The sequence below is a fragment of the Pseudophryne corroboree genome, chromosome 10 (genome assembly GCF_028390025.1).
Source record: "Pseudophryne corroboree isolate aPseCor3 chromosome 10, aPseCor3.hap2, whole genome shotgun sequence".
NCBI lineage: Eukaryota > Metazoa > Chordata > Amphibia > Anura > Myobatrachidae > Pseudophryne > Pseudophryne corroboree.
In genome coordinates this window covers 323779536-323799301 of record NC_086453.1, presented here as the reverse complement: position 1 = coordinate 323799301, position 19766 = coordinate 323779536, and the positions used below count along the sequence as shown (strand labels likewise).

Here is a 19766-nt window from a genome sequence, read left to right as displayed (position 1 = left end):
TGGGTAGCTCCCTGCCAGTGCACAAGAGCTGCACTGGTAGGGAGCTAATCTTCAAGTACAAAAGCATCGCCGCCGTTTTATGCTTTTGTACTTGTGTGACAGGGCAGGGCCAAACATGCAGGGCATACTAGCCCTGTGCTGGCCGTCCCCCCGCATGTCAGGGAAACTGATCGTAGATGTGCTAAATTTAGCACATCTACGCTCAGGTCTGTATTAGGCCCACAGGTTGTAGCAGTGTCAAATTCTGCACTGCGCTCTCTATACCCCACAGTAATGTCCTCAAAATGGATTTAGAGAAAAGGATGTATTGGTACCAATGTGTTCTCATACATCTTTTCTGCAGTCATGCCAAAGAGCCCCTCTTGGCTCGCCAGGTCATGTGAGAGACTGACAGTGTCAGGCACCATTTGTGCTTCTATTTTGCCGAAAATGCTTCTTGGTCACTAGGGCGCACCAGGAGACTGTGCTGATTAATTTGATATGACTCTTGTATTTCTGTGTGACTGAGTCGCTGAATCTGTAGACGAAGTGCTACAACGTAGCAGCCGCAGCTTTTTTCCAAACCCAGTTCTGTATACAGACTCAGTCACACACAATCACAATATACAAGTGTCATATATCAAATGAATTATCAGTCTCCCCGTGCGTCCTATTCACATTGCGTTACGACAAAGATGCATTTTCAACAAACAAAGCCGCCCAACGTTAGCAGAGTTGCACGGTACCTGGTGACTCACTTGCGCCAGGAATCTCCAGCTGCGTGGCCTATTGAGGCTGGATGTATGAGGACGCTTCTGTATGTATAAACATCCTATGTTTAACTACTTATATTACATTTGCTAATAAGCCATGTATTAGCATTACAATGTGAAAATGGCACTAATGCTAATTAAATTTGTTATTAAATAGGGATAAGGGGGGTAATTCCAAGTTGATCGCAGCAGGAATTTAGTTAGCAATTGGCCAAAACCATGTGCACTGCAGGGGAGGGAGATTTAACATGTGCAGAGAGAGTTAGATTTGGGTGGGTTATTTTATTTCTGTGCAGGTAAATACTGGCTGCTTTATTTTTACACTGCAAATTAGATTGCAGATTGAACACACCACACCCAAATCTAACTCTCTCTGCACATGTTAAATCTGCCTCCCCTGCAGTGCACATGGTTTTGCCCATTTGCTAACTAAATTCCTGCTGCGATCAACTTGGAATTACCCCCAAGGTTTTTGTTGTTTTATAATGATCTTAAAGTGGTTCTTGATATATTTAGCTGACAATATTATATCCACATCACTTTCTGTTTTTTGGCAAAGGTGTTTCAGTGGCAGCAAATGAACATGTTTGATATATACGACTGTACTAGTAATTACTTGGCATGTGTTTCCTAGAAAATAGCTGCAGAATTCCTTAAATAAAGCCTTTCACCATTAGGTTCCTAGACCGACAGAAGATCTAAGTGACTGTAATCCTTCTGGTTTTTCTTTTAAGGTTCATGCTCTGTCTTTGGTTTTAAAAAATACATCTAGTGAATTGGCTAAAGCAATGGTGTCCAAGCTAACCACCCATTTTGAACTTATTGGTGAGTATAGTCACAGCGTGATCGATGTTCGGTTTATAGGTACTGGATTGTTTCATTTTGCACCTGGGAATGGTTTCTAAACTTCTGATTGGGTTGTGCAAATCGTTCGCTTTAAATCTTAAAACAAATCATTTAGACGTGTTTCCACTATTGTCACATAACCTCCTCCGGCTGCTGAAACAGAACTATCAATTGTATTCTCTTCAGTGCAAGGGTTGTTGTTTTTATCAACCATGACCCAAATGTTGTCTGTATTTCATGATTTTTCTCCTATTAATAACGCAAGTGATACTATATTTGAAATACATTGAAAAGTGGCAACTGTACAAAATAATGAGTTTATTAATGGGAATATACACTCTGTAGCTATTGGATCATTATTGGGGGCCGTCATTTAAGCCCATTACTGTTCCTTCCTTTTATATGAATTTGCAAACTCAAACACCTTAGTTATTTCTAAATAATACTCTGTGAAGTTACTGGATTTGTTTGACGTGAATAAACGGGTTAATGTAGGGGTATAATACAGTGAATAATTGGACTATGTTTGCTCTCTGTCTGCCCTGCAGAGGGGGATTTAGCCTTACAGGGGAGTATCGGCAGCCTGTCACTCAGTGACCTGACACTGCATGGTGAGCTGTACACCGAGCGGTTCACCACTAGCGGAGACGAAGCACTGATATTTCACATTATCAAGTAAGATGAATTTATTTTTACATGTCATTCTCTGTTCCAGTTACCTCGTATAGTGTTTTCATATCAGTCTTTGTATTTCTCCTTTCATCTGTTTGGATTTATTTCTGAACATTTTAGATATTTGTTGAGGTTCTGTAATGGAATCCTGCTATGAAAGTAAGATGGGTCTCTTGTGTGTGGATATGATCTGATGTCCCAGAATATATTTGTATAAGCCAGACATGCATGCGGGAAATATGTTGCAGTGTTCCCATTTCCTACACATAGTGACGCCACTTTAGTGGTCTAGACCAATATTTTCATGAACATTTCCTATAAATCTGCCAGGGGACTTGTTTCTTGTGCACATTGTGCCTCGTGCCTCATTAATGATGCTGGTTACTATTGAATAAATGGTCTATACTGTCATTCGTGTTGGCTCAGCCATAAGAGAGGTATTATACAGATGTGTCCTCTTACAACTTTACAAGTTGCGTTACTCATAACGTGTTAGTGCCGTGTGACCCTGTAGGGCCGAGCAACTGTTTTTGTCTTTTGCTGTGACCGTTTTACTTAGATGCAATATAATGCAATAGGGTGCACGAGCAACTTCTGCTGATTACAATGATATGCAGCATGCCTATATTCTGTGTGTGACCGCGAATGTATTTGCATACAAAATGCTGTGCTACAGTGTTTTCCTGGAAAACACTGTAACATTGCATTTCGGATGCAGGTTCAGTCGCAGTCACACACAGAATATAGGCATGCTGCATATAATTTTAATCAGCAGAAGCTGCTCGTGTGTCCCATTACATTTCATTATGTCTAAGACGCATATTCGAAGCAAATGATGCAAAAAATAAGCTCAGTGCTACTGAGTTCCGCTGCGACGTAGCACGACTTGAAGGGCTGTTTAGCGCAACTGCAGCAAGGATGTAAGAGGACATTTCTGTACCTGTATGGCCTTGTAAGTAGGCTGGCCAAATGTATAAAGGGAAATTATGATTTTGATTGTGTCCGTATGATAAATGAATTCCCTGCTGCAATCCTCCAAACAAGTGTTTCTAATTGATATTTAGTTACCAGTAAGTCACCCTCCACATATCAGTAGTCTTCTGTATTACAGCCAAGTCATCCCTTGATGATAGCCTTCATGGCACAGCTTAACCTTACTGTGCTGTGATTGGTTTCCTCAGCTGCCAATCCCTCAAACAGTAAAGGAGGTTGGTAGACTGTCCAGCGTACCATGAGTTGACGTGCCCAGAGTTCACTGAACTTGGTAGGCAGAACATTTGTACAGGGAGTCTTAACTTACTTTATTGTTTGTATCATAGCTTTTGTTAAATTTTATTCTGTTTATACTGTAGTTTACGGTTTGACTACATTTCAAGTGGATTGAAGTCTGAAGTTGCGTTCTTTATAGGTTATTCCCATCCCCTTTCTGCCCCCTTCCTTGGACCATTCCATCACCACTGGGGGAGCAGGACTCCTTGGAAACAATTGAACTCCACACTTTACCTGTAGACATCCATTTAGGACTCTATTATATTTGCATGTATGTTTATTTAGTTGGGTGTTTATTATATTGTTTTGTGATAAATCTGTGCATTCCTGAGCTTGGGTGGTAGTTGTGGTAAGGACATGGCTGCCATTCTTCTACCAGGGAACTTTCATTGAGACCAGTTACATTAAGCCTATTCTGTCTGCTACCTGTACCCTCTCCATGGGTATGGCAGCTGTGAGTGACCCCTGCTGGAGAACTCATGAACTGGAGATCAGCAGATGCTTCTCTCAACCAATGTCCTCTTCAGTTGTACATTAAAAAAACAACAACTATTTCTTCTTTGAATCTTAATCTTAAGCCTGGTCTTTACAATGTTTTAACAGCCTCCATTTCAGCCTCCTGCTACACTGTGGTGTGCTCCTGCAGCACACACATGTTAGTGGAGGAATAAAACGGGTACTGATTAGATCATTTGCTAACAAAATGGCTTGCCAGAAGGAGCTAACAGAGTTTGAAAAGAGGATCATTATAGGCTGCGCAGTGTCATGTTTCCAGGGCGACTCTGGACTGGTATACCGAAAATTTGGTAACCCGGAAAGACTGACCAACTCAGAGTCCGTTCTTAACTCCACTGAGAACCTCTGGGAGGAATTGGAGCGATGGGTGCGTTCTAGACTGTCTCGTCCTTCTTCAGTGTCGCAGATGGTCACTGTGCTTAAGGCGGAATGGCAAAACATACCACCTGCTTTTGTTCAGGAACTTGTGGACAGTTTGCCAAGAAGAGTGTCTGCAGTAATCACTGCACGTGGTGGACCTAAAAAGTACTGACGTCTATACAATATTGTTGATCTATTTGCTGTCGGTGTCCAATCACTTTTGTCTACATAATGTATATTACTTAACATTGACCTGGTTTGTTGCATTTTTCTTGTTGTATTCATATGTGTCCTCTGTCGTTGTTGCTGCAGTCACGTTAAACAGCTCTTCTGGTCGTGAGAATGCAGGTATTTTTAAAACAGCAATCATTTACAAGGCAAAACCAGGTTGGTTTTGCCTTGTAATTGATTGCCACTTAAAAAATACGGGCATTCTCGCACAATCTCCCGCACCTCCAGCTTCTTGCACCCTAATACATTTCCCCTATCATGTCCAATCTCTTTATTTTGTTTTGATGGGGAATTGGCAGACCTCCCAGTAATCTGCACTGATATCACAGTCATCCTAGAGGATGAATTAATAAATTTGTAAATTTTATGTTGATTTTCAATGTCATTCTATCTCTTCTCTAGATACGGTCTCCCGGACCCCCAGTTAAAAAGAGAGTACGACATGCGTGTGAGCCTGAGGATGGCCTCTGTGCAGTATGTCCACACTCAGCGCTTCCAGTCCGAGGTTGTGGCCTTCATCCAGCACTTCACTCAGTTACAAGATGTCCTTGGCCGGCAGAGGGCAGCTATTCAGGGGCAAGCTGTAAGTGGGGAGAATCGGAATCTTGCTGCAGTACTTAAATAAGGAGATCAGTGGTTCTTCATTCTTATTTGTTCTCTTTTTATTTAGGTTAGAGACCAGGCTCAGCAGGCCTCCCGTGTCCTGCTGGACATCGAAGCCGGAGCCCCTGTGCTCCTCATACCCGAGAGCTCCAGATCTAACAACTTACTGGTCGCCAACCTTGGGAAACTAAAAGTCAAGAACCGCTTTTTGTTTTCAGGAGCACCTGGGACATTCTGCCTAAAAGACAAGGTACTGTGACTTTTAGAAATACGTATGTGTCCTCATACACCTTTGCTGCAGGCACGCCAAATAGCCCCACTTGGTGCACCATGGTTCTTGCGGCTTAGCTGCGCCAAGCACCTTTTTTCCCCCTCAAAATGTGCATCTTACACACACCACTGAAATGACAAGAAGCTGCAAAACTACACTGCAAGCTTAGACTGATCACTGGGACTTGTGGTACTTCTACATCCGTGTAAGTCGCAAGTCTCTGTTAAAAGGTTCTGATACGAGCGGCCGTGGCTGTTCCTCCCACCACGTTCCGTTATGCTGAATCTGTGACTTTGTACAGAGGTTGTACCAATTCCTTTGTAACATAAGTCTCAGCCTAGCGCCCCTGGTGCACTCTGAGCGGCTTTATGTGTAGCTATGATGCGACTAAGATGCACTATTTAGGAAAACATACACTGCTCTGACCCATGATGGAGCATCAAACTCCCACCAGTTGTCTCTCTCCGTACGACTAAAAGACACTTACTGTAGGTTGCTGAGGACACATCTGTACTTTCACAAAGTGCTTCCTTTAAAGTATGTAAATGTAGCTTTATAAAACTGCTTTATCAGTTCTGTCCACCTTTACTTTTTAACGCAGCTAAACACAGTTTCAGTGTTAATTGCTGTTTGCACTGTGATATTCACACTTCTAAGATGACACTCCCAACATTTTTCTGGTATTATATCTGTTTGTAAGGATGGCCGGCAACCTGCACGTACAGTAAGCAGTTTCTCCATGGTGACTGATGACACTGATCTATATAGACTATTTGATTGGTCTACTTTCCCAACATTGATCCCCCATAGGGGGGTGAAACACTTGTGTTCTGTTCTGTTGTACTTACGTTCTCTGGTTTGCCTCGCTTCCTTGCGGCATCTTTCTTTATGGTAATTGCAATCTCTATACCAGATTCACAACAAGAGGTAAAGTGCTTCCTGCACTTAACACGTGGTAAGTCGGTCACTGTGCTGCAGCACTGTAAGCGGATCAGTCACTGTGCCGCAGTACTGTAAGCGGATCAGTCACTGTGCCGCAGCACTGTAAGTGGATCAGTCACTTTGCCGCAGCACAGTAAGCGGATCAGTCACTATGCCGCAGCACAGTAAGCGGATCAGTCACTATGCCGCAGCACTGTTTGCGGATCAGTCACTGTGCCGCAGCACTATGAGGATCAGTCACTTTACTGTAGCACTGTAAGAGGATCAGTCACTGTGCCGCAGCACTGTAAGTGGATCAGTCACTGTGCCGTAGCACTGTAAGCGGATCAGTCACTTTGCTGCAGCACAGTAAGCGGATCAGTCACTATGCCGCAGCACAGTAAGCGGATCAGTCACTGTGCCACAGCACTGTAAGAGGATCAGTCACTTTACTGCAGCACTGTAAGTGGAACAGTCACTGTGCCGCAGCACTGTAAGTGGATCAGTCACTGTGCCGCAGCACTGTAAAAGGATCAGTCACTTTGCCGCAGCACAGTAAGCGGATCAGTCACTTTGCCGCAGCACAGTAAGCGGATCAGTCACTATGCCTCAGCACAGTAAGCGGATCAGTCACTATGCCGCAGCACTGTAAGCGGATCAGTCACTCTGCCGCAGCACTATAAGAGGATCAGTCACTTTACTGTAGCACTGTAAGAGGATCAGTCACTTTGCCGCAGCACTGTAAGTGGATCAGTCACTGTGCCTCAGCACTGTAAGAGGATCAGTCACTTTACTGTAGCACTGTAAGCGGATCAGTCACTTTGCCGCAGCACTGTAAGTGGATCAGTCACTGTGCCTCAGCACTGTAAGAGGATCAGTCACTTTACTGTAGCACTGTAAGAGGATCAGTCACTTTGCCGCAGCACTGTAAGCGGATCAGTCACTGTGCCACAGCACTGTAAGAGGATCAGTTTTATTGAGAAACTCCTGCCGGTTCACGTTCTGAAATCTCATTGACTAGGTCCCACAGTTTCATTGCTGACTTCCTTTCGATTGGCTTTCTGTTTTCTCTGGGGCAAGTAATGTGTAAATAATGAAGGGTGTTTCTTAACCCAGCTATGTTGGAAACTCTATTGACCACAACTTAAATGAAGATAGAAAAAAATAGGCAATCAAAGAAATGAGACTCAAAGGGCACAGAGGCACCAAAAGGCAAAAGAAAGCCCTCTGGCTGGCTTGTCGTCCTGTGCTCTCTGCTGGCTTGATGTTTTGTGGGCTCTGCTATCTGGTTTGTTGTCCCATGGGCTCCGCTGGCTGGCTTGTTGTCCCATGGGCTCCGCTGGCTGGCTTGTTGTCCCGTGGGCTCCGCTGGCTGGCTTGTTGTCCCGTGGGCTCTGCTGGCTGGCTTGTTGTCCCGTGGGCTCTGCTGGCTGGCTTGTTGTCCCGTGGGCTCTGCTGGCTGGCTTGTTGTCCCGTGGGCTCTGCTGGCTGGGTTGATGTCCTATGGGCTCCGCTGGCTGACTTGTTATTCTGTGGGCTCCGCTGGCTGGGTTGATGTCCCATGGGCTCCGTGGCTGGCTTGTTAATCTGTGGGCTCCCCTGGCTGGCTTGTTAATCTGTGGGCTCCGCTGGCTGGCTTGTCCCGGGGGCTCTGCTGGCCGGCTTGTTGTCCCGGGGGCTCTGCTGGCCGGCTTGTTGTCCCGGGGGCTCTGCTGGCTGGCTTGTTGTCCCGTGGGCTCTGCTGGCTGGGTTGATGTCCCATGGGCTCCGCTGGCTGGCTTGTTATTCTGTGGGCTCTGCTGGCTGGGTTGATGTCCCATAGGCTCTGCTGGCTGGCTTGTTAATCTGTGAGCTCTGCTGGCTGGGTTGATGTCCCATGGGCTCCGCTGGCTGGGTTGATGTCCCGTGGGCTCCGCTGGCTGGTTTGTTGTCCCGTGGGCTCCGCTGGCTGGGTTGATGTCCCATGGGCTCTACGCTGGCTGAGGTTGATGTCCCATGGGCTCTACGCTGGCTGAGGTTGATGTCCCATGGACTCCGCTGGCTGGGTTGATGTCCCATGGGCTCCGCTGGCTGGGTTGTTGTCCCTTGGGCTCCGCTGGCTGGGTTGATGTCCCATGGGCTCCGCTGGCTGAGGTTGATGTCCCATGGGCTCCGCTGGCTGGGCTGATGTCCCATGGGCGAAGCTGGCGGGGTTGATGTCCCATGGGCGAAGCTGGCGGGGTTGATGTCCCATGGGCTCCGCTGGCGGGGTTGATGTCCCGTGGGCTCCGCTGGCAGGGTTGATGTACCATGGGCTCTGCTGGCTGGGTTGTTGTCCCATGGGCACCGCTGGCTGGTTTGTGTATGTTTTCCTGAGTGCAGAGATCTACTGGTGCATGTTGAAGTTAATTGTTCATCTCGTTGGTATCTGCAGGTGCACTGGATATTTCTCTGACGTCCTAGTGGATGCTGGGTACTCCGTAAGGACCATGGGGTATAGACGGGCTCCGCAGGAGACTGGGCACTCTTAAAAGAAAGATTAGGTACTATATCTGGTGTGCACTGGCTCCTCCCTCTATGCCCCTCCTCCAGACCTCAGTTAGTATCTGTGCCCGGCCAGAGCTGGATGCACCCTAGGGGCTCTCCTGAGCTTCCTAGAACAGAAAGTATTTGTTAGGTTTTTTATTTTCAGTGAGATCTGCTGGCAACAGACTCACTGCTACGTGGGACTGAGGGGAGAGAAGCGAACCTACCTGCTTGCAGCTAGCTTGGGCTTCTAAGGCTACTGGACACCATTAGCTCCAGAGGGATCTAACACAGGCCCAGTCCTCGGTCGTCCGGTCCCGGAGCCGCGCCGCCGTCCCCCTTGCAGAGCCAGAAGAACGAAGAGAAGTTGAAAATCGGCGGCTGAAGACTCCGGTCTTCATTAAGGTAGCGCACAGCACTGCAGCTGTGCGGCATTGCTCCCTTAGCACACCACACACTCCGGTCACTGATGGGTGCAGGGCGCTGGGGCGCCCTGGGCAGCAATTAGATTACCTTACTTGGCGAAAAGCACATAATACAGTCTGATAAACTGTATATGTGCATTAACCCCCGCCATTAAAGTACATAAAAGGACAGAAGCCCGCCGCTGAGGGGGCCGGGCCTTCTTCCTCAGCACACCGGCGCCATTTTCTCTTCACAGCTCAGCTGGAAGGAAGCTCCCCAGGCTCTCCCCTGCAGTATCCTGGTACACAAAGGGTAAAAAAGAGAGGGGGGGCACATAAATTTAGGCGCAAAACTGTGTTTATAAGCTGCTATAGGGGAAAAAATCACTCAGTATAGTGTACATCCCTGTATTATATAGCGCTGTGGTGTGTGCTGGCATACTCTCTCTCTGTCTCTCCAAAGGGCCTGGTGGGGGAACTGTCTTCAAATAGAGCATCCCCTGTGTGTGTGGTGTGTCGGTACGCGTGTCTCGACATGTCTGAGGTAAAAGGCTCCTCTAAGGAGGTGATAGAGCGGATATGTGTGTGGGAGGGTGTCTCCGTCGACAACGCCGACACCTGTTTGGATATGTGTAAGTGCTGAGGTAAAATCATTGCACAAAAGGTTAGGGAACAGAAAGGAAATCTACCCTGGTCTGTTTCTATGTCACAGAGTCCTTCAGAGTCTCTCTATGTTCACTACCCAAAATAACAAAGTATCGACACAGAGTTTAACTCCACTGTCGACTACGATAATGCAAAGTTACAGCCAAGAGGGCTAAAAGATATTCAATATATGATTATTGGAATAAAAGATGATTTGCATATCACTGATGACTCATCTGTCCCTGACACGAGAGTACACATGTTAAGGGGAAGAATGCTAAGGTAAATTTCCCTCCTCTCATGAGGAAAAAGAGCGGGAATCTCCAGACAAGAGACGGCAGCTTCCCACAAGAGAATTCTCAGGCTGTATCCTTTCCCCACTAGGGCCAGGATGTGTTGAGAATCTTCCCCTTGGGTGTCCTGTTTGCACTAGCTATTCTCAGGGATCCTGCAGATAGTGTGCACATTTTAGTATACTACCCAGACCGGCGATTGTGTCGGCATGGGTTTATAGCGCTGTGGCAGCGTGGACAGGTACCTTATCAGCAGAGATTGAGACCCTAGTATGCATATAAATATTTTAAGATGCTGTCTTAAGTGATAGATATATAATTATAAAGCATGCCCAAAGGGACATGAGTATACTGGGTCCTAGAGACAAAAGCTATGTCGATTTCTGCTTGACGTGTCCTGTAGAATATACATTGGACAGATGATGCCGACTTAAGAGGCATATGGAAGGCTGAGGATTGTGTGGAGAAAGGTTCTCGGGCCTGGTCTCCACAGCTATAGCTGGTAATTCTGATATTTTGCCTTATATTCCTGCACAGCCTAGGAAAGCACGACATTATTAAATGCAGCTTTTCGAATAAAGAAACAAAGTCTGAGGTGCGTCCTTTCTTGTCAGAGCCGGGGGCAGAGGAAAGAAGCTGTACAGCACAGCTAGTCCCCTGGAACAGAAGTCCTCCCCGGCCTCTACAAAAATCCACCGCATGTCGCTGGGGCTCCACAGGCGGAGCTAGGCCCGGTGGGGACACGCCTTCGTAAGTTCAGCCACAAGTGGGTTCACTCCCGGTTAGATCCCTGGGCAATAGAAATTGTTTCGCAGGGATACAGGCTGGACTGTGAGAAGATGCCCCCTCACCGAGGACCCGGCGGGCTTCCCCCCAAGAGAGGGAGCCAGTGTTAACTGCAATTCGTAAATTGTATCTTCAACAGGTGGTGGTCAAGGGTCCCCTCCTTCAACAAGAGGGTGTTATTATTCGACCATGTTATAATCCCGAAACCAGAAGGTTCGGTTAGACCCATATTGTATTAAAATCCCTGAACATATACCTGAAAAGGTTCAGGTTCAAGATGGAATCGCTAAGAGCAGTCATTGCAAGCCTGAAATGAATCGGGACATAAGGGATGCATACCTTCGTGTCCCCATTTATCCACCTCATCAGGCGTACCTCAGAATTGCGTTACGGGATTGTCATTACCAATTTCACCAAGGTAATGGCGGATATGATGGTGCTCCTGCGGAAGCAAGGTGTCACTATTATCACATACTTGGATGATCTCCTCATAAAAGCGAGATCAAGAGAGCAGTTGCTGGACAGCGTATCACCTTCTCTGGAAGTGAAACGGCAACACGACTGGATTCTATATATTCCGAAGTCACAGTTGGTTCCTACAGCTCATCTGCCTCGCCTAGGCATGATCCTAGACACAGACCAGAAGAGGATTTATCTCCCGATAGAGAGAGCTCAGGAGCTCATGACACTGGTCAGGAATCCGTTGAAAACCAAAACAGGTGTCAGTGCATCACTGCACTCGAGTCCTGGGAAGGATGATGGCATCATACGAGGCCATCCCCTTCGGCTGGTTCCATGCAAGGACAATGGAACTTACTGGACAAGTGGTCCGGATCACATCTTCAGATGCATCGGTTAATCACCCTATCCCCCAGGGCCAGGGTGTCTCTCCTGTGGTGGCTGCGGAGGGAGTGATCACCTTCTCGAGGGCCGCAGATTCGGCATTCAGGACTGGGTCCTGGTGACCACGGATGCAAGCCTCCGAGGGTGGGGGGCAGTAACACAGGGAAGAAAATTCCAAGGTTTGTGGTCAAGCCAACAGACTTGCCTTCACATCAATATCCTGGAACTAAGGGCCATATACAACAGCAGTGTTCATTCCGGGAGTGGACACGACCTCCACCCGGGAAAGTGGTGACTTCATCAGGAAGTCTTCACGCAGTTTTGCAAATTGATGGAAACTGCCTCACGGTGGACTACATGGCGTCCTCAATAAAAAGATAAAAAAGGTTTTACGCTGGGACAAGGGACTCTCAGGCGATAGCTGTGGTCGCACTAGTAACACCGTGGGTGTTCCAGTCGGTCTATATATTCCCTCCTCTTCCTCTCAGACCCAAGGGCTGAGAATTGTAATAAACGGAGGAGTGTGAACAATATTCTTTGCTCCGGATTGGCCAAGAAGGACTCGGTACCCGGAACTGCAAGAAATGCTCTCAGAGGACCCATGGCCTCTGCCTCTCAGTCAGGACATGTTGCAACAGGGACCCTGTCTGATCCAAGACTTACCGCGGCTGCGTTGGACGGCATGGCGGTTGAACACCGGATCCTAGCGGAAAAGGGCATTCCGGATGCAGTTATTCCTACGCTGATAAAGGCTAGGAAAGACGTGACAGCAAGACTTTTTCACTGTATATGGCGAAAATAGGTTGCTTGGTGTGTGGCCGGGAAGGCCCTACAGAGGAATTCCAGGGGGGTCGATTCCTGCACTTCCTACAGTCAGGAGTGACTATGGGCCTAAAATTAGGATCCATAAAGGCCAAGATTTCGGCCCTATCCCTTTTTCTCTCAAAAAGAACTGGCTTCACTGCCTGAAGTTCGGACGTTGTTACAGGGGTGCTGCATACTCAGCCCCTTTTGTGCCTCCAGTGGCACCTTGGGATCTTAACGTGTGTTGGATTCCTAAAATCCCACTGGTTTGAGCCACTTAAGACCGTGGAGCTAAAATATCTCACGTGGAAAGTGGTCATGCTTTTGGCCTTAGCTTGGACTAGGCGTGTGTCAGAATTGGCGGCTTTGTCATGTAAAAGCCCATATCTGATCTTCCATATGGAAAGGGCAGAATGGAGGACTCGTCCCCAATTTCTCCCTAAGGTGGTATCATCGTTTCATTTGAACCAACCTATTGTGGTGCCTGCGGCTACTAGGGACTTGGAGGATTCCAAGTTGCTGGACGTAGTCCGGGCCCTGAAACTTTGTTTCCAGGACGGCTAGAGTCAGAAAAACTGACTCGCTATTTATCCTGCATGCACCCAACAAGCTGGGTGCTCCTGCTTCAAAGCAGACTATTGCTCGCTGGATCTGTAGCACGATTCAGCTTGCACATTCTGCGGCTGGACTGCCGCATCCTAAATTAGTAAAAGCCCATTCCACGAGGAAGGTGGGCTCTTCTTGGGCGGCTGCCCGAGGGGTCTCGGCTTTACAACTTTGCCGAGCTGCTACTTGGTCGGGTTCAAACACTTTTGCAAAATTCTACAAGTTTGATACCCTGGCTGAGGAGGACCTTGAGTTTGCTCATTCGGTGCTGCAGAGTCATCCGCACTCTCCCGCCCGTTTGGGAGCTTTGGTATAATCCCCATGGTCCTTACGGAGTACCCAGCATCCACTAGGACGTCAGAGAAAATAAGAATTTACTCACCGGTAATTCTATTTCTCGTAGTCCGTAGTGGATGCTGGGAGCCCGTCCCAAGTGCGGACTCTCTGCAATACATGTATATAGTTATTGCTTAACTAAAGGGTTATTGTATGAGCCATCTGTTGAGAGAGGCTCAGTTATTGTTCATACTGTTAACTGGGTATAGTTATCACGAGTTGTACGGTGTGATTGGTGTGGCTGGTATGAGTCTTACCCTGGATTCCAAATCCTTTCCTTGTACTCCGGGCACAGTTTCCCTAACTGAGGTCTGGAGGAGGGGCATAGAGGGAGGAGCCAGTGCACACCAGATATAGTACCTAATCTTCCTTTTAAGAGTGCCCAGTCTCCTGCGGAGCCCGTTTATACCCCATGGTCCTTACGGAGTACCCAGCATCCACTACGGACTACGAGAAATAGAATTACCGGTGAGTAAATTCTTATTTTTTCCTTTTTCTGTATATACGACCATGTCATTTCTCTTGTATTATTGTTCTTGGAATTGGATGTGCTTGTTTATGTGTTTCTACAGTATAGTGGAAAATGTGCTGCTATTGTTTTGATTTTATGCATTTGGGTAAATGACAGTGGGGCTTATTTAGAGTTACGTACAAATATGCAGATGAGCAAACCATCTGCCACTGCACGGGGGCCAAATTCAAGCTTGTTTTTTGCATGGTGGGTAAATACTGCATCCTGCACGCATACTGCTAACCGCATCCCGCATTTCATAGTTTCCCCACATCAGGATATAAACACTGTGGCCTGGTTCTGAGTTGGATGCTACAGAGTACGTGTGTGCGTCTTTTGCCGGTTTTACATATACGACTTTATGCTAATACAAACTCTTCCCTGGTGTACAGCCGCGTGTCTAAGGACTGAGACTCCCACGTTGTGCATCTTTAGATGCAGAAATGACGCTTGGGACTTCTTTAAATGCAACCATCAGTTGCACCATTGAAACTTTCACCAGCCATTCTGCATCAGAGTGTGGCCTCCTATATGATCCAAAACCAGGACCATCTTAACGTATAGGCCCACTGTCCAGTGACCTATAATTCTAGGGGACTTTAATCAGAGGCAGGTGGTGGTCACACACTCATTGTCGCAAGACAGCATTCTGACTCACCTTCCAGCCTGCTGCCAGACAGTGAATGGCTGTCAGCATGCTGATTGGTAGAGGGCTGGAGCTATCCACCAATCGGAGTGCTGACAGCCATTCACTGTATGGAGGAAAGTGGAGAGATGGACAGAAGGAGGGGTAAGTTATGATATTTCATTGGTACCCGTGAATGGGTGTGTTGTTGCCCCAGTGCATTGCTTTCCCAGAGCTTACAATTGCTGTTAAGACTGCCCTGATGTGTGCAGTTAAGCGTCAAAGTTTGCGGTCAGTTCAGCAGCACGCCTGCCATATTCCCAGAAGTTGCCATAACACAAACCGTGTTCATGCCTCTGTATAGCAACCTCCTAGTCATCGCCCAGGAACACTTGGTACGTTTCTGAGACCATCTCAATCACAGCTGCGCCCCTGTGCGTACACCCCATGGGACACTTGTGCTATGAGACTTTTCAGCGACTTAGACGTATGCGCAGTTTAAAACATTGACCATTTGTGCGAATATCTGCATTGCATGTGACTCAGAACCAGGCCCTGTCATAGCTTAGATGAAGTGAGGTCCAACTGCCCAATAGCAGAATCATCCTCACATCTGTAGTGCGCATGGAGATCAGTAAGACAAGGACCAGACTTATAACATGAGGACTTTTGAGATTGTCATCTGTAGCAGGGGTGACCAGATCTCAAAGACTTTGGAGCTAGGGCCAAAACTTTAGATCCAGCAACTTCAATAAAAAAGCGTTTCCCCGTCTGTGCTGCCTACATGTGTTTTGGTCGACTGATCAATTATGTCTGATTTTAAAGTATTTTGTATTTGTTCTGAAGGACTTAATTTTACACGGGTCTTCCTACAAGGATCCAGTGTTGTTAAAGGTATAGCGTTTCCTTGAAGGGTTCTAAAGTTTGACTGTCTAAACCACAGGTTCTCAAACTCGGTCCTCAGGACCCCACCCGGTTCATGTTTTGCAGGTCACCTGTAGATTTTTAAAATGTGACAGTTGGGGATACACAGTGCAGCTGCGGGGTGAGATGGAAAACGTGAACCGTGTGGGGTCCTGAGGATCGAGTTTGAGAACCACTGGTCTAAACTATATGGAATTCTGCTGGATTGTACAAGTACTATTTCTAGTTTCATTTGCACTATGTCCAAAGCAAACCTACTCCGTTACTGTATGAATGGACAGTATGTACAGTTCTCTGTAATTATACAAGTTGCATCCTCCATTACTACGATGTATAGTCTCATACAGATATGCATGACGTTCTATCCATAATCCACACAATTCCATAAGTGCTGGCTGCAGTGTTTGTTCTCTTTTGTATCTACATTTCCTGTATGATGGCCTCTTACGTCTGTGTGCCTTGGTGCATGGGAACTCTGGGGCGGATGTATTAAGCCTGGAGAATTGATAAAGCAGTGATAAGTGCAAGGTGATAACGCACCAGCCAATCGGCTCCAATATGTAAAATGACAGGAGCTGATTTGCTGGTGCGTTATCACCTTGCACTTATCACTGCTTTATCACTTCTCCAGGCTTAATACATTTGCCCTTCTGTGTGGTTTGAGATGCGGTCCTTGATGCAGCAGATGAGATTATATGAGTGTCTCAGTTGCAGCATTGGGGGACTGTCCGTTTTGTTTTAAGCTCCAAAGTGATTTGTTGACAAGCAAAATAAGCAAAGCAAGAATTGTAACCAGATGTAAATTTGTCATCTTAAAGGCATGAACTAAAAGGAGTCTTTGAGCACTTTCACCTACGCAGGGCTAGCAACAAAAGGTGTCCACAACGTGAAAGCTGCGGTGTAATAACACCTACTGTACCATGAAACATTTTATGGATATTCCCTATAGGAGGTTTAAACCAGATAGAGGTGAACCGTAGATCGTGAGGACAGTGCTGGAGATTGCGTTGTACAGGGCATAGTTTGTGGATTTTCCTCCAGTTTTGCAGCTTTTTCCTGCCAGATTTAAAAGGGCAATGATATTTAATGCAAAACAATCGTCATTTTGTATTTTCTGTAAGTACCTTTTTTAAATATGCCAGGTAGAATCTGCAAAAATCGTGGCTTAGTAAACCTACCACTTAGATTGAGAAGTCTCAGCAGATCAGCGCTGGAAACCGGAGAACAGATGGATTTGCTAGGTGATTAATAAACATGTATTTGTTGCAATGAGACACAGATTTCAGAGAAGGACCGAAGTGAGGTGTGTGTACAATGGCTAAGCATAGATTGCTTTCTGGAGTGTAGGAATATTGTATCAGAATTACTGGGGTAGTTGCGTTATCTCTGTGCTACAACGGGTAATAAAACGTTCTTTGTTGATCGATCTAAAATAACCAATTAGCAGTTTTCATCACAACACGTTAGCAGATGGCCTGCCTCCAGACAGCGGTTCCGCAGACAGATGTTTTCTTATTTTGGTAGTATGCTGTTTTCTCTGCTTCGTATTCAATTCTGTGTCATGCATGGGTTTTTGAAGGTGATTTTGGAAGTTATTGCATGTTCTTAAAGTGATTAAACACATTTCTGTAAATGTATCAATAAGTCTATAGACTTGACATGTTAAATGACAAATACAACTCCTCCCTACCCTCAAGTAGCAGGAATCCGCTGTTCAGAGCCCACACCTGCTTCGTAACTGTAGTGAGTACTCATCTAACGTGGACAGAGGGGAAGAGAAGCTAAAAACAGCGCTGTGATTCCAACACGGGCTAATGCAGCTCGGTCCACTCAGACAGAATACAACGAGTCTGCTATTCCAATCTCCACTCAGCACACTCGGAGACCATACAGCAGCGGCACCAGCGGGGACGGGCTACTACTGAAACGCGCAGCATGGCCCACAGGGCATTAGGGGGAATCTGTCGGTGACCATGTCCTTCAACTAATATATTAAAACAGGACCATGGTAGTTGCTGCTTGATGTATTTCATAAGCCAGTGGGTTTTACTGTTACCATGTATGTATTCTTTCATTGACAAACCAGTAAGATGTCTATGGTAAGGTACTGGTCCCCAAACTGTGGCTACAATGGCTGGAAGGTGGCCCGCAGGCCTTAAGTCAGCCAAAAATGCTAAGTGACATTAATCATTATACAGATGTGTCCTTACACACCTAGTCTCAAATAGCGTAGAAGGACACATCTGTAACTGAGCTCCTCACTGGTCAGGATGCATGCAAGCCAATCACTTGCTACCAGATCTGCGAGCACGCCAAGAGCTGTGCCAGGGGCTCGGCTCTGCGGGTTACGGGGTTGTTAGTTACAAAAGTGTCCTCCCTCTCTGTTGTCATGTTAAACAGCCCTTCTAGTCGCACCTAGTCCCGAGTGCTTTTACTAATTACTAGCGTCTTTCACATCGCCATGCGAATACGATGCACAAGCAGTCTACACTGATTAAAATGATATGCATCATGTGTATATTCTGAGTGCAGCTGCGGCTGTATCTGCGTAAGGAATGCTACGTTACAGCATTTTCCACATAGCATTCTGTATACAGATACATCTGCAGTTGCAGATAGAATATACACATGCCGCATAACATTTTAATCGGTGTAGTCTGCTTATAGTAATACGAATTAGATGCATTTTCGGGGGAAAAAGACACATTGGCCGAGTCGCACAGGAGCTGGCGGCTCTGATGCGCCCTGTGTGCCGCGACTCATAACTTTTGGATGCTATAGAACAGGGCTGGCCAAACCGGTCCTCGAGATCTACCAACAGTTCATGTTTTCCAGGCCTCCTGGGGATCTGTAAGATGGTCAGTTAGGAATGAATGCAGCACATCTTAATTAGTAATGACTACACCTGTGCACCAACTAGGTGGTCTGGAAAATGTGAACTGTTGGTAGATCTCGAGGACCGGTTTGGCCAGCTCTGATATAGAAGGACGCATCTGTATAACTACTTTTTTTTTGGGTGCTGTGAGTTGGGCCCTGCGGGAGAAGCAAATATATTGTATAATCTGCTGTAATAATACAGATATTTACAGAAATATATTATACAGTAATTATCATCCTAAAAAAAATCTGTAAAATATATTAGGCTTTAAGCATAAGACCAACAGTTCTGTCTCTGCTGTTGTGATTTAAGATAATCTTGTGTATTTTGTGGTGGTTAGCTATATTTTTGCAACTAATCTTGTTTTTCCTTTTCTGTCAGAGTTTAGGTCAGTCTTCCTCTCCCATCGTTACTCCAGAGCATAAAGTCAGTACTAAGAGGACTGACGTCAAGACAAACGTGGATTGTGATCCCGTGGAAGGTTTAGTTATGGCGTCCAGCATGAAATCTAGAAAAGAGACAAAAGACTGTAATATAACTAACTGTCCCGATAGCCCTGGTAAGAACTGAAATCACATCCATCGTATTCTGCGTTAGAGGCTATTTTGTGATACTTTTGTCTATTGTCCTTTTTATGTGTCTTTTATTGTCCGCTGTCACTATTACCTTTATCAGTATGCGGTGAATTCAGACGTCACCTCCTTGTAAGGGTATATATTGTCCCAGAGCAGTATATTGTATTACAAGTTCTACAGTGTCACGCATAGTCCCATAGCATCCAATTAATCATCCGAATGGTTTCATTTTATAGCGACGATAATAAATGTGTAGTTCTGTAGACAGTGTATTTATCACCTGGGAGTAGCGGTGCTGTCACTTTAGTATTACCTGTGTATTATATGGGATTGTGTAGATTATAAGGATATCACAAGTAATATTTTATCTCTGTGTAATGTATGGAAGCCTCCAACCTGCAGAACTCTGACTAGGGGGGTATTCAATTAGTGCCGTGTTTTCGACCATTCGAAGAAAATGCACTTTTCGCCCGTTTTTTAGGTCGAATTTTGCATTCGACCTATTCAATGCCCGTGACTATTTTTTTCGACTGGTCGAAATATCCGGCACTGGCGAAAACCACATGTATCGGCGAATTCGCTGCCGGTAC

General features: G+C 46.1%; 1 protein-coding gene across 4 annotated transcripts in view; it reads left to right on the top strand.

Annotated features, from left to right (window-relative positions):
* The window catches only part of VPS13D (vacuolar protein sorting 13 homolog D), a 504218-nt gene that overhangs the window by 129209 nt on the left and 355243 nt on the right, over positions 1-19766 (top strand). For all 4 annotated transcript variants that reach the window (XM_063943541.1, XM_063943538.1, XM_063943540.1 and 1 more), the window contains exons 22-26: positions 1487-1577; positions 2147-2273; positions 5049-5229; positions 5317-5499; positions 18983-19160. In XM_063943541.1, coding sequence (XP_063799611.1) covers positions 1487-1577; positions 2147-2273; positions 5049-5229; positions 5317-5499; positions 18983-19160 — 760 coding nt within the window. The remainder of the gene's footprint in view (positions 1-1486; positions 1578-2146; positions 2274-5048; positions 5230-5316; positions 5500-18982; positions 19161-19766) is intronic.